The sequence below is a fragment of the Lactuca serriola genome, chromosome 1 (genome assembly GCF_051521515.1).
Source record: "Lactuca serriola cultivar US96UC23 chromosome 1, Lser_US96UC23_V15, whole genome shotgun sequence".
Taxonomy (NCBI): Eukaryota; Viridiplantae; Streptophyta; class Magnoliopsida; order Asterales; family Asteraceae; genus Lactuca; species Lactuca serriola.
Window position 1 is genome coordinate 138130946 of NC_136408.1, and position 14861 is coordinate 138145806.

Sequence of the window (14861 nt, forward strand, 5' to 3'; positions counted from 1 at the left end):
TACGATTTAACCAAGCTCTTAAAAGCACCGGAGAAAACACAAAAGTTTTGATATTCCAAAACTCTTAAAAGAATCCCACCCAACTTCCCTAAATAGCAACCAAATGTGAATTGATGAAATTATCCCATGTGGGTTCACTCGGTTAGGGAGCAATGCCACTTGGACTGAGTGTAATGTGTTGGAATGCTTTTTGACTTCCATAACATGTCTCGTTCCACTAGATCTCCGTTGTTTCTTTTGCATCAATCTTCATAACTAGGTATGAGGCCTAAAATGCCTTATAGATGATCCATAATTAGCCCATATCACCCTTCTACCATCCATTAGCCCAATATTATTCAAATCTTCATAGATCCACAAGCCTAATAGTCTCCATTCTTCAACAAAAACCAAGCTCAATAGCACCATCTTCAAGTCCAAATAAAATCTTGTAGTTCTTGCGATCATTCCTGCTTCGCATGGTCTTCGGAAAATTTGAAAAATAAACATAAAGACTAGAAAGCACCATAAAAAATAATAAAAAAGAAAATATGATATTGATTAACTAAAATTAAACAAAATATGTTAAAATAAACTATAAAAAGAAGTAAATAGAATACATCTATCACAAGATCAAAAAATCGTTAACATTATGTAACACCCTGTTTTTCGTTTTACTATTTTTATAAGGGTTTGATAAATATAAATGACGATTATACAATTATAAGAATAAACGAATTAAATAAATAAATAAATAAACGTTAAAAATATTGCTTTACGAGAATTAATAATTTAAAAAGAGTAAAATAAAAGGTAAACGATAAAATGAAAGAATGTGATAAATTTTGATATTTATCTAATAATAATATTTGAAATAAAAAAAAAAAGATTTATTAAATATGAAGAGGAAATAAAAGTCCATGGCCTAATATGCAAATTTTGGAATCCAAAATTAAGATGGAAATAGGGTTAGGGTTAAATCTGTACTCATACGAAACATCACGGGCCAATTCTGCCTAATTTTGAAACTTCTCTCCTGTCTTTTCTCTTCAGCGACGCAGACATACATATGCGTCTTCTTACTCATTTTAAGACCTGCAACCCGTGATTCTTGGAAAGTAAGTTGATCCCTATCCTAAATACCTCCCCTCTTGACTATATGAAGCTAAGATTTCTCCCTTGAACCTCATAACCGAAGAAAACGAGAGAGAAAGTGATGGGTGTCGACTAGGGTGTTCAGAAGGAAGAAGCAACCATAGAGGTCGATTCCATCCACCCCCAAGGTATGTTTGCGTCCCATTCCCTCCCTCGTAACACCCCTTGAATTTCACTGCCACCGTGGAGGGCGGAGCAGCCTCCGATGGCCCTTAAACCGGCCGGAAAACGAGGTTTAGCAGGATTTTCTGTTTTAGTTCGTTTTCAGTCTAGTTGAGCGGGTTCTTGGCCTTAATTTCTATTGATAAAGATGTATTTTAGTCTGTGTGGACAACTAGAATCAAGAATATAACCTCAAAATGCATGAAAATCTTCATATACGCACATATTGCGAGATTATTTTTTATTTTTTATTTTTTTTTTGTTGAACGAATTTTGTTCTATTTCAAGCACTTGGATCTATTGAACTTATTAAAGGTTGCTACTTGCTAGGACTTGTCTAGAACCAAGAAACCACATTTTTACTTGAATTAGTCCTAAAAACCTACAAACGGAAAAGCTATACTCCGTGAATGATTTTGATCCATGAAATCTGATTAACTAAGTTTTACTGTTAAAACATAGCCTAGATCATGTCTTACAAGTTTGTCTCTGTTCATTTCTCCTCTGTGATGGCGGCTTCAGGTAAACTTGAATGGCTCATCCTTACAAGTTAGTTTTGCTAGTTTTTACATAATTTCATTTACTAATAACTCACATCATAGTCAACTGTTTTTTCGTTAATAGCTGATTAAAATTTTGTTTATTTTAGCTACTTTGGTTTAGTTTTACATATCAGTTAATTAGGATATTACACTTTACACAGTCCAGCATGTTCTTGCGTGAAGTCTAATAAACAAAACATTCGGAAATTCTCCAATTCGGTATCCTTAATTCCTATATATTTTCTAATCGCTTTTTTTTTTTTTTTTTTTTAAATTTTACATTTGTTTCTTTCTGAGTAATGCTATCTGCTCGTTAATGGTAACTCAAACACCGATAAAGAACAAACTTCAAGATTAGGATTTTGCTAGTGCAGCCTCTAGATAGTCAACTCAATCAGTTAATGCTCTGTTTATATGCAAATAAGTTGGATTTGGTTTATGCTTCTAGGTATAAAATTGATTTAGGGATTTTTTTCAAATCTTACACCTAAGGCATTTGTAACTGGAATCATCTTTGTCGTGTTTTAAAAAGCGTGCCTCAGGCGCTTGGACTTGGTTTGTCCCACTTTGTTCTTGTCCCATTCAAAGGTTATCTTTGGTTCTTTTCAGTTCGATCTAACACTTAAGGCGTTGGTCAGCAAAGGTTATGTCATTTGTGACTTGAATCATCTTTGTCACACAGGTGTGCATTGATTGGATTCACTTTGCTGAATTTTAGATTTATGATTTTTGTTTCGAGTTGTGAGCAGATTTTGGGTCTCAATTGCACTCTTTTGTTTAGTAACATGCATGTATCTTCATCCACCTTTAAAATCGTGAACTTGTTCATATTCAAACACAAAGTGATGGGGTGTTTAATGATCTCATAGTGGAGCTCTTTTGTTTTATTTTTTCCGTTATCCTCCTCCTGTTAGCATACTTTGCTAGGTACAAAAAAAATTTGTAGTTTAAAATCCAAATTCTTAGCAACGTAATAAGCCAACTCAAATTAACCCAACCTATACAAAAATCATTATGGAAACAAATGAAATATAAAGAGGGAAGAGATTACCATTTCAATTTGGGCATTAAAGAAAGAAGAAGCAGAAAGATGAAAGCATTGAGATGAGGAGACATATCATTTGACTCAAGCCCATGAATGTTAGTTGAAATCCTTTAGATGTATACTCATAGTAGTTCTAGTGATACAAAAATCTAAATTTGAAAAGATTGTTGTTGCTACATTTTTGGGGTTCTATAAACAACCATGGCAAGAATCTTTTTTTTTGGTTAGATCTAATTGTTTGTTGATATCAAGTGAAAGCGTGAAATATTTTATTAATTTTGCAATGTCTCTCATGGGATATAATAATGGATGTTGTAGCTGTTTTGAGAATGGTATTTAGTGTTGATTTATTCAAGGATTATATAACTGGTACTTTACATTACTTTACATTGACAATTATAAGGATATTGTAGGTTAAATGAATAAATCGGTCTATATTTTCTTCATGGCTATGTAATGGTTATTCTACATCAATACTTAACTATATCTATGTTGGATAAAGGATCCATAAACCTGTCATATATTTGCTGTTGACCCTCGTAGTTTCACTAATTACCATTGTGAGGCCCGTATAGATGTCAATATCATTACCTTCCTTCCCTTCCCTGATGATGAAGAGATTTAAATAGGAAAAGATCTGAAACCGAAAGCGGAGAGTACAAGTAAGGCATTATAAACTTCTATTATTGTGTTGTCTAAGAATTATGCTACTTCAACATGGTGCCCGATGAATATAGAATCATACAAATTGTCAAAACCAAACCATAAAACTTAGAGAGATGATGATTCATAACAATTGTCAAACCTAAAACACTTTATGCACGATACCAAATCCATAGTAGATGTATCTTAACTATTATAACATAAAAGACATTAACTTGGTCAAACCAAATCATGCATATGTTTTTACTATTAGTAACCTGCAATTATAGATTTTTGGAGGATGTTAACTCTAGGGATAAGCGTGAGACGGAACCGGTACCGACCAGTATTGCTAAATTCCCGATAATTGAATTTGATCGAAAGTTAATCCCAAGTACCGAACTGAACTAACATTGCTGGTATGGTACAGGGCGGTAAGTTTTTGGTCCTAGCATCAGTACGGTTGGTATTGAATCCCTAATTTTGTGATTTTAGAGTACTCAGTACGGTCCTCGTATGTTTAAATTTGATACGGTTTGGTACTGGTTGCGGTACGATACACGCATTAGATTGGGTATTGGTACTAATTTCTCATATGTAGTTCACAACATAATCAATTTGAAGCTCGTTGACCTCGACCGGTGGCATCATATAATGTTTTGCGTTCCCTCGGTGTCCACCCACCTGAAGACCTTGTTGTTCACATGCTATGACTAGTGGTCAAGCATCGACTTTCAATTCAATAGTTGCAATAAATGCAAAGGACTTTATGCCTAGAACTCAATCATGCGTGCTTAGCTTCGTCTCTTGTTTAATACTTTCCTTGAACAACTCTAAGTATTGTCCACCTCGGTTACCTTGGTCAGGTACTCCAGATGGGAAACCTTCTTAAGCAAGTTAGAAGCCTCCACGCACAGTCGTGTATGTATGAATTTTTTTTCTTCGGTTTTAAAAGATAATTGTAGTTGGCAATAATGTCATTCACAAGAAGTGTCCCACTGATCTCATTTTTGAATCATAAAAAACATTGCATCTGGTTCTATGTTGAATGCGGTATGTGCTCATAGGCGTCCACTTCGGCCCAACCCACATTGTATTTGGAAATGTGGAAGTTTTATTACTCTTTAACATTTATGCTTATATTTTAATGGCGCTTAGGATTTACCTAATTATATGCCAGTAGTGTCCTCAAATTGTCACACACGGTCCTTAAAGCCATAACCCAACTGTGCTTAAAGCTACGGATGTCTCAAGCCATGGTTTTCTCTAGAAAGACAACCTCAAATTCTCGTTCAGCAACACACTTAATAGCTCCTCAATGTCATTTAGGGTTGGGCTTGTATTCGGTACGTTAAACGATAATGACACGTACTTAACGCTCTGCTTGGGTAGTGAAAAATCTTCATTATACGTGCACACGCTCCAATGTGACCATAGTTTCAAGGGATAATGGGGAGTTGCACATGAACCCTCCTCATGCAAAAGATGCACTAGGGACTATCTTGTTAAGCAGACTATGAAATCTATTTCATTCATTTTATGCTTCAATTACATCAATAGTTTATGTACAACTCACCATTGTCCTCGGAAGTTATGGTCGACGTTAGAGCATGTGCAAATATACCCTAGATTTTTTCACCACCGCAAATCGAGGACATTATTGGTATATCATTTGGTAAATCTCAAGTCCCATTAAATTCTATAAGCATAAAAGTTAAAAACTGATAAGTCTTTCATAATTTTATGTACAATGCGACTTAGGATGAAGTGGACGCCTATGAGCACATACCGCATTCAATTAAGAACCGGATGCAATTCTAAAATGAGATCAGTAATTGGAGCACTTGTTGTAAATAACATTATTGCCGACTATATTTATCTTTTAAATTCAGAGAAAAAAAACCCATACTTACACGACGGTGCATGGACGCTTCTAACGTGCTAAGGACATTATCCACCCGGAGTACGAGTACCTGATCAAGGTGGACAACACTCAAAGTTACTAACGGGAAGCATTAAGTAAGAGACTAAGCACACATGATCGTTCTAGGTATAAGTTCTAATGGGCTCATTTCAACTGTTGAAATGAAGACGGACGCCTGACCACTAGTCCTAGCATGTCAACAACACAGATTCAGGTAGGCGTCAGGGGGAATGCCAAATAGCATACACCTGATGCTACCGTTCGAGGTCAACAAGCTTCAAGTTGATCATGCTGCGAGCATCCTCCTATACTATATGATTGTAAGTTATTAGAAATAAAAATGTGCATAATTTTAGTTGACGAAGTTAATGTCCTTGATATTACAATAGTTAAGATAAATCTAATATGGATTTGGTACCAACTTTTAGGCATCAAGTGTTTTGGTCTTGGCAATTGTTATGATTCACCGTGTCTTCAAGTTACATGTCTTGGTTTTGACAATTGGTACGGCTATTTAAGTAGGACTGTAGAAGTATGATTTATTCCTACCTGGTTTTTATCTAATTTGCATACAAGTCCAAAAAATAACAAACTCACAGTCTCATATATTAACAACATACTATTAGTTACTTACTCAGCAAACACAAAACAAATTTTTTGAATAAAATTTTGTTTATTTTAGCTAATTTGGTTTAGTTTTACATATCAGTTAGGATATTACACGGTCCAGCATGTTTGTGCGTGAAGTCTAATAAACTAAACATTAGGAAATTCTCCAATCCTATAAAAATGCTCCTTAATTCCTTTATACTTTCAAATATATATATATATATATATATATATATATATATATATATATATATATATATATATATATATATATATATATTTGATTCTTTGTGAATAATGTTATCTGCTCCTTAATGATAACTCAAACACGGGTAATGAACAAACTTCAATATAAAATTCTAAATTTCCTAGTGATGTTCCTATTGTGCAAAACTTGCTGATCAGTTGAAGCCAGAATGTAAGATATCTGGTTCTTGTGAGAACTTACAGGAGTTATAATCATTAAAATCAAGATTAGGATTTTGGTAATGCAGCCTCTAGATAGTAAATGAGTTAATTAATGCTCTGTTTATATACAAATAAGCTGGACTTAGTACTTGGTAAGTTGGTATATGCTTCAAGGTACAAAATTTATAAGTGATTTCTTTTCAAAATGTAGTCGCGAAAGGTTATGTCATATGTGATTTGAATCAAATAATTTATATAAAGATAAACTACAATTAAAATTAACAGAAATCAATAATTAAAACCTAAAAATAATTTATCTGTAACATATAAAATGCAAATAAGTTATCTGTAACATATAAAATGCAAATAATTTATATAAAGATAAACTACAATTAAAATTAACAAAAACCAATAATTAAAGCCTAAAAATAAAAAAACCATGTTGGCATCTACATCATTTAATTGAACTTAATCCACTATTCACTGTTACACACTAAGACCAAAACCAAAACAAGTCATATTTTAAAAGTATGTTAAAAGTCAGATCTGATATGCAACAAAAATTCTTAAAAACACAAGTCATATTCTAGCCTTTAGGGGGATTTAGAAATTAGGACTGATGTGCAAGAAAAATACAGACTTTGGACGTATTTTAACTTTGGAACAAAAGTACATTGCTATTTAAAAGAAACCATCAACTTAAATTCTACTAAATCTTTAATAACGGTTTGGTTAATTTGATTAATTCAGTTACGATTTGGATTTTCGGCTTTTATGCTCACCACTATATGTAAAAGTACTTAGGCTAAATTACATATATGGTCCCTGTGGTCTGTCAGTAGTTACAGAGCCTGTCTCTAAAACTTTTTTTTTTTTTAACTTGGACCATCCATGTGGCTACTTTTATTGTGCTCATGGTCCCGATGCTGGATGCCATTAGTATTTGGCTGTTAAAGTAACGTAAAATGTCTAATTTGCCCCTGCTTAAGTTTTTTTTTTTAGTTTTTTTAACCTTTATATCCTCATCTCCATCATTCCATCATCATCATCTTCCTTCATCCTTTCTTTTTGCAACAAGAGACCTTCATATTCTCTCATTCTTATCCCTCTAAAATAACTGAAACCCAAATTTTCTTCTTTGGCTTCACTTTGGTGAAATTTCTTGTTTGGCTTTGCTTTAATGAAGTTTAGATTTATGGTTTTTGGTTTGAGTTGTGAGCAAGTTTAAGGTCTCAATTGCACTCTACTCTCTCTATTTTGATTATCGATCGCATAAGACACATACAATCACACACTAATACGAATCCCCAGTTACACTTTGCTGAACTTTTTATTGGGCTTCACTTTGCTGAAATTTCTATTTATGATCTTTGTTTAATAACATGTATCTTCCTTCATACTGGAGCTCTTTTGTTTCATCTTTGGTGGTTGGAGATGGTTATGGGAGTTGATGATGGGGGGGTAAAACAGGGATGGGTATTTTAGTCAAAAAGTACCTTAGAAAGTGCATGACTTGTTAGATTCGAAAACATATCATTTGGAACCTGCCCATGAATTTTAGTTGAAATCCTTTCAATTTATGCTAATAGTAGTTCTAGTCATACAAAAATTTGAATTTGAAAAGATTTTAGTTGCTACTTCTTTGGGGATCTATAAACAACCATGTCAAGAAATTTTAATTTTGTTTAGATCTTTTAATTGTTTGTTGGCATCTAGTGAAAGCTTAAAATTGCGCCTATATATTTTCCAATCTCTCTCATGGGAGATAATAGTGGATCTTTTAGTAGTTTTGAGAATGGTATTTGATGTTGATTTTTTTGTGGATTACTTAATTGAAATTTAATGGATTTTAGTTAGATAACAATAGGGATGTTTATGTGCATAAATCAAATGAACACAAAGGGGTCATTTGCTTAAAGATTTGTGTGTGCCTTACTGGAAGCTCAACTACCTCACGGATTTGTGTCATTTGCTTGGAGAGCCTACCAACATGATCGTACCCGATCTCATTCCACTGATCCTCATCTTCCCTTCTAAGGGGCTCACCTTCCTTGACAATTTCCATATAGAGTGCAATTACACAATAATCTTGTGGGTCGGTTTCGATGACTTTGAACTCTACGCTTCTCATTCCTCCCATTATAAGAAAGAAGTCACCCTTTTTGAACTTGACCCCATTCTCTTGGTACAGTTCTTTATAATTATGGTTTAATGAAGGAGTAAATAGCCTTAACAGAAGCTGATTTTCTGGAAACATGATAGCTGTGTCAAGATTCAAGCCAACAGCATCACAACAACCAGAAGCCACATAGTTATCATCTACTGTGCTATGTATCAAACTTAATTGTTCCTTGAATCCATGGTGTGTCCTCAGCAGCTTCAGACTTGATGCTCGACTTTTAGATGGACGGTATACCCCACATCCACAGTAACAAGGGTTGTGCAAAGCATGTGCTAATGATTTTGGATTTCTAGAAGAATTGTTCAGAGGTTCGAGTCTGGCATACCAAGAACGTAAAAGTGAAGCATTTGACTTTAAATTCTCTAGGTAATAGACCATGTTTGGAATAGAAGTGATAACTTGTGAAGTCCAATAAAAAGTAGATTTAGTTGTTTGAGCGGTAGTACCAGTCTCAACACTTCCCACTGGTACGATTCCAATACAAACAACCTTGTAGACCTCTTGAAGTGGTAGACGGAGTGGCTTGTCCGGTGGTTTCTTAAGTTTTTTTCTCTGATCAAGTGCTTCAAGAAGGGTTGGTCCTTATTACCAATGAAGGCTGGTTGACCTCTCATTGATGTTGTTATCTTTAAATGAAGAGCTTGGAACCAATGAGATTTTGTCATGGTTGTATCCCACTTCCGTCATGATTTCCTTACAGCCGGATTTAGAATAATGTGGTACAGTGACGTCCATCTTGACAGGATTTTCTTCACAAACAAACAACCTTGGAGGCTAGGGTATTATTGTTGGTGCTGGCCCTAAACAAGCTCTAAGAACCGATTTACTACTGTTATTGGAGTTGGCCTTCAGGGCTGTGGCGAAGTTGGTGGAAGACAGAACACTACAAGAAAAATCCTAAATAGCTACGGAAAGTTACTATGGAATCAAAATCCGTTGCTATTTTACTACGGAATATATTACGCAACGACTTGTTGTAGCTATTTTGCTACATAAATGGTTACGTAATTGCATTATGTAGCTAAATCTTAAATAGCTACGTAAAGTTGTTACGGAATCTAAATTCATAGTTAATTTATTACGGAATATGTTACAAAATGGTTGGTTGTAACTAATTTGCTACGGAAATGGCTACGGAATTGCATGTCGTAGCTAAATCTTGAATAGTTGCTACGGAATTAAATTTCGTAGCTAGTTTACTACAAATAATGCTACAAGTTTTTTGGTTGTAGCTAGTTCTCTATAAAACTTGTTACAAAATCCATGATTGTAGCTAGTTGACTATATAATTGGCTACGAAATAAAAATACGTAGCTAGTTAGCTATGGAATTAAGATCCATAATTATTTTGCTAGGAAAATTTGCTACAAAATAAAATTTTGTAGCTAATCTATTATGAAATTTGTTACAAAAAGGTGAATTTGCAAAATAGCTACGAAATCCAAATCCATAGGTATTTGACTACGGAAAATTTCGTAGTTAAGTAGTTACGAAATATGTTTCCGTAGCAAAAATATAGAAGATTATTAAAAATATATATATTAAAAATACACAATTATCTTTGAAAACTCAACAACAAAAATAAAAATAGTCAAACTATCAAATGGTCAAATAGTCAACTTAGCAAAAATTTTAGACATAGGTGAAGTATCATGAGTTTACAAAAGAAGAGCAAGATCTTGCTATAGAAGAAGAGAAGAGGAATTCATTGTACTTCCGATTATACCCTCAACTTTAAGTTTAGAGAAAAACATAAAATAATTCTCAAACGCTTGTCTTGCCCAATATCTTCATCCAATTACACCAAAATAAAAATATTAAATTAAAAAAAAATAAAAAAGATGTAAAACACAACAAAAAAAAAAGTCAACCGATTCATCTTTCTCTTTTGGTTTTGCAGAAAATATTAGCTTATTCGATCCTCTATCAGCCAAGACCACGTTGACTTTGACTTTCTGCATAAGTCAAACATCTTCAAATCGTTTCTAAACATTAAAAGCGATCTTTATTTACAAGATGAATAATTCAAACCTAACTAACAAACGAAGACAAATATTTGAGTTTTTCTTGGTCATAAATTGCAAGAAGGTCCTCAAGTTTGATATCAAGTGATATTTCACCCTCCATCTTCTTAGGATCTATGGTCGATATTGGTAATGCGTTGTGACAGATTGTGATGTTTTCAAACTTTAAGGGCAAATAGGAGGATGAGGACCCATAATATAAACCACTGAACATACCATCCTCATTCCTCAGTTTCCTCATTCTTCAATTTTCCCCCAGTCTCCGTTTACGTCATTATCCACTGAACAACTGCCGACCCTTTACCAACACAAATCAACAATTTTCCGTTCGGTCAGAAATGCGCGTTGGTAATATTTGATTTTATTTTTTATTTTTTAAGTAGTAGGGACAATTTGGTAAATATGAGAATGTTGCAGGGTGAGCTTCACCGAATCGTTGTGGGTTTGATTTTGCCCTATTCTCACTTTCCCTCTTCTCTATCTAATCACACGATACCTCAGGTTGCATCATCCCCGATCTGCAATCAGTCGGCCATCCCTTCCGCCTCCAGCCGACCATTGCCTCCGCCAACGACATCACCTCCGCCATCACCGCCGGCAGCAAATCCCTCCAGCTCCTTCAAAGTCGTCGACGCAACATACCTTCTCCCTTCCACTGTCAGTACGACATGAAACCCACCACCCCTTAAACAAGTAAAGTTGTTCCTCTTTCTCACAGTGTGAACGAAGATCAACATCGCCTCTCTCTCTTGCCGCCGCCACCACCGTCGAAGTCGCTGCTGCAGCTGGTGGACGATCCGATTTCAACTTTTTTTTTTCCAAGTTTTGGTAAAAAAAACCCTAACTTATTTTTTCTATTACATCGATTGAGTTTTAGGTTTAATTTGATAATTCGTATTGGTTAATGGTAATTAAAATTAGAATTGTGAATATTTGAACAATGTATCCATCAGCAATTAACTTCCACTTTGATTTCTGGATTGAATTTTCATTTTCATTTGGAAGTTTTGTTTACCTACAAAATCAAACCTTACGCTTTTCATGACTGAGAGATTAAGACACGTTGTGCTTGGTATAATCAACAAACTCGTTTCCTCACCCACCACAGAAGAACAAAAATTCTATCTTCTTAACATAGTGATTCAGAGTTATGGCTATGATGCTGTAGCAGTTTTATTGTTTTTAGTTTTGTCTAAATATGATTTTTCCATATATTGTTTGAAATGTTTTGAACATCTTGACATCATCAAAGCCGAATTAGAAAATGCATGCCCTGGTGTAGTTTCTTGTGTTGATCTTCTTGTGGTGGCGGCTTATGAGAGTGTGATTCTAGTAAGTAACCACATTCATCTCCCAATCATTTCCCTTTTCACCTTTTTTCCTCTTCATATCATTCAAGAACACATGAAACTTTAGGTTATTAATATCTAATTTCTTTTACAGGCTGGTGGACCATTTTATCTAGCTCACACAGGTAGAAAAGACAGCAATCGATCTTTCTCTCAACTCTTCTATGAGCTTCCTAGTCCCTTATATGATCTTTCTACAAATATTGCAAGATTTGCAACAGGGGTTTTCACTGATAAAGAAACAGTCACTCTTTTAGGTACACAATTCAATCATCTATTCTTCAGTTCTCTACTCTAGTTGCTTCAGTTCTTAATTTATATAGTTTCATTACAGGTGCTCATAGTACTGGAATGATTCACTGCAAGTTCTTTGAAAAGAGACTATACAACTTTGGTGGAACAAATAAACCAGACCTATCAATGGATTCTTAATTTCTTGAATTATTAAGATCATTATGCAACAAATGATCCAATCACCATCAACATGACCATCACCATCACCTGCTTCATCAAAAACTAGAAGGTAGCAGGGAATGAAGATGGATTATGAAGGAAAAAGGTTCAAGTTTTGGGAACTCTTTGACTTTTTCCGGATGCTTTTGTTCTAGTTTATAACCGTTAGATTCTGCTTCTGCACCATGGTAGACTACACACTCTTTTTTATTAATTTATAGTATTATTTTTTTTAAACGGCTAACAACTTTTTTGGTTTAATATGCAGTTAACACTTAACAGTGATCAATGTGTACATATTCGTGAAGTCATTTGGTCAAAGGGTACTCTTTTTTCTCTCTCTAGAATAATCACTCTCTCTCATGGTTTTAATATTTTATTTATTTATTTATTGAAACAGAATGGAAATGGTTTTATTGTTAGTGGTGTACATTGCATATGTATACAATGCAGGTAGTTTAGTAGGCTACATTCTTCTAAGTGTTAGCAGTTGGTTTATGGCCATTTCATGGCGTTTTGCTCCTTATTTGTTCAATCCATCCGGTTTCAAGTGGCAAAAGTGAGTTTATTTTTTCTTTTTATAATTTATGACATCATCTTTATATTTTATACACTTTTTTGTTTTCCATTTTTAGGACGGTAGAGGACTTCAGAGACTGGACAAATTAGCTCTTCTATAGAGGTGGAATTAGTGTTAAAGGAGAAGAAACTTGGGAAGCTTGGTGAGATGAAGAATTGGTACTACAGTTTTTAAAAATATCCTTGTTTTTCCATTACCATGTATTTATATATAATTCTTAATTATGATAAAATGTGATTCTTTTGTGGTCTCATATTCGAAGAAGGGTTATGGAGACGATTTTGAGCCTACGGTTATTCATATTCGAATATGGTGTTGTTTACAAATTGGATGTGCAAGATTCAAATACATCATTATCCGTAAGAATTTGAATTTCAAAATCTAGACAAGTCCCATCTTTTTCAAAGAGTTATATATGCTTTATTATAATCTTATTTGTGTTTTAATAATCTTTTATCATGTTTTGTAATTCAATAATTTTTACCCTACATCATATTCACATATAATACAAAAACAATTAACTACAAAAGTGGTCCCTTTGTGGAAAAGGTTTCAATTCTGGACTAAACACGATAAAAATCCAAAACGAAGGGAAGATTTTTGTAAATTCATAAGAAAATTTATTCTATTTCTATAAACCAACCAAACATAACGAATCTTTCCATTCCTACATGTGTACGGATGTTTCTAATGTTTCTTGGTTTCGAAGAAATTTTGCACAAGTAAAATGTACCAGTGCCTACAATAACCTTCTCATGGCATGTTAGTTTTATATAATTTTCTTTTTAATTCTTATTGTGTTTTACTAAACTATTTCCATTTTACAAAGTGTTGAAGAAGCAGAGTGTGAAAGGGCATATGGGTTGGCTAGTGATCTCTATGTGTCAATCTTTGATCGTACAAAGGCCACCTGAGTAAGTATGATTCATTATTTTCTTTGATTTTTATATAAACCAATGTACAAGCCTTTATAAAATCGTCTCTCAAATCACTATAGGTTGCAATGAGAGAAGCACATGAAGAGGTTGTGCAAAAGGCGATGTCCATTTTTAACGCCATTTCAGTGGGATTTGGTTCTGCTAGACAAAAATACGAAAAAAAATTCATATGTTTTTGAAAAAGGCTTTTGAGGTAATTTTTTTGTGCTTTACATCATTTATAATATTTAACGGTCAAATTTCTTGTTTAATCATTCGTTCTTGTTTTTACTGGTTATATTGAAATATTGTAGGATCATAAAAAGAAAGACTTATGTCTCAAACCAAATTACCTTAGTTGAGATGCAACACGGACAATATGAGGATATTCAACAGAAAAATGTCAACAAGAGAACGTGGAGTTTCAACAGAAAAATATGAATGTTCAAGCAAAGTTTGAACAACTTGCACAAGCTTTGAATGAGTAGGTTAAAACTTTTATTAATCAGTGATAGAATATTATGTATCGAATAATATTTTATATTTAATTAGTAGCCACTTTTGATTTTGAAATATGTATCTTTTGATATATTGGATATTTCTTTTAGTTTCTATAGAAATACTCTTTTACTTGTGGTTTTATATTAATTGCATTTTTATAAATTGATATAATAGTCTAATTGAATAATCAAAATTTATTGAATAATGGTATGGAACAATTGCCACGGAATTTGCTACGGAATTAGTTATGTAAAAATTGCTATGGAAATTGCTACATAAAAGTTGCTATGGAATTTGCTACGGAAACGTTGCTACGAAATTAGTTACGAAAAAATTGCTATGGAATTTGCTACGGAAAAGTTGCTACGAAATTTGCTACGGAAATATTG

At 33.7% G+C, this 14861-nt stretch overlaps 1 protein-coding gene across 10 annotated transcripts; it reads left to right on the forward strand.

The window, feature by feature from the left end:
* The first annotated feature begins 1037 nt into the window (after positions 1 to 1037).
* On the forward strand, positions 1038 to 14544 carry LOC145099349 (putative Peroxidase 48). Of its 10 annotated transcripts, none has more exons than XM_079036959.1 (12): positions 1038 to 1262; positions 2000 to 12004; positions 12116 to 12146; positions 12232 to 12278; positions 12356 to 12662; positions 12743 to 12797; positions 12875 to 13033; positions 13110 to 13212; positions 13317 to 13413; positions 13884 to 13968; positions 14052 to 14185; positions 14286 to 14544. In XM_079036959.1, exons 2-4 carry the CDS (start codon positions 11714 to 11716, stop codon positions 12276 to 12278), a joined length of 369 nt encoding a protein of 122 aa, XP_078893085.1. In that variant the 5' UTR covers positions 1038 to 1262; positions 2000 to 11713; the 3' UTR covers positions 12356 to 12662; positions 12743 to 12797; positions 12875 to 13033; positions 13110 to 13212; positions 13317 to 13413; positions 13884 to 13968; positions 14052 to 14185; positions 14286 to 14544. The 10 variants fall into 10 exon arrangements, 8 of the variants coding, with proteins under 8 accessions (XP_078893085.1, XP_078893082.1, XP_078893064.1 ...); XM_079036956.1 differs by having other exon boundaries at positions 12243 to 12278; XR_013704610.1 differs by having other exon boundaries at positions 1050 to 1262; positions 2000 to 2057; positions 11925 to 12004; positions 12116 to 12278.
* Positions 14545 to 14861: the final 317 nt, after the last annotated feature.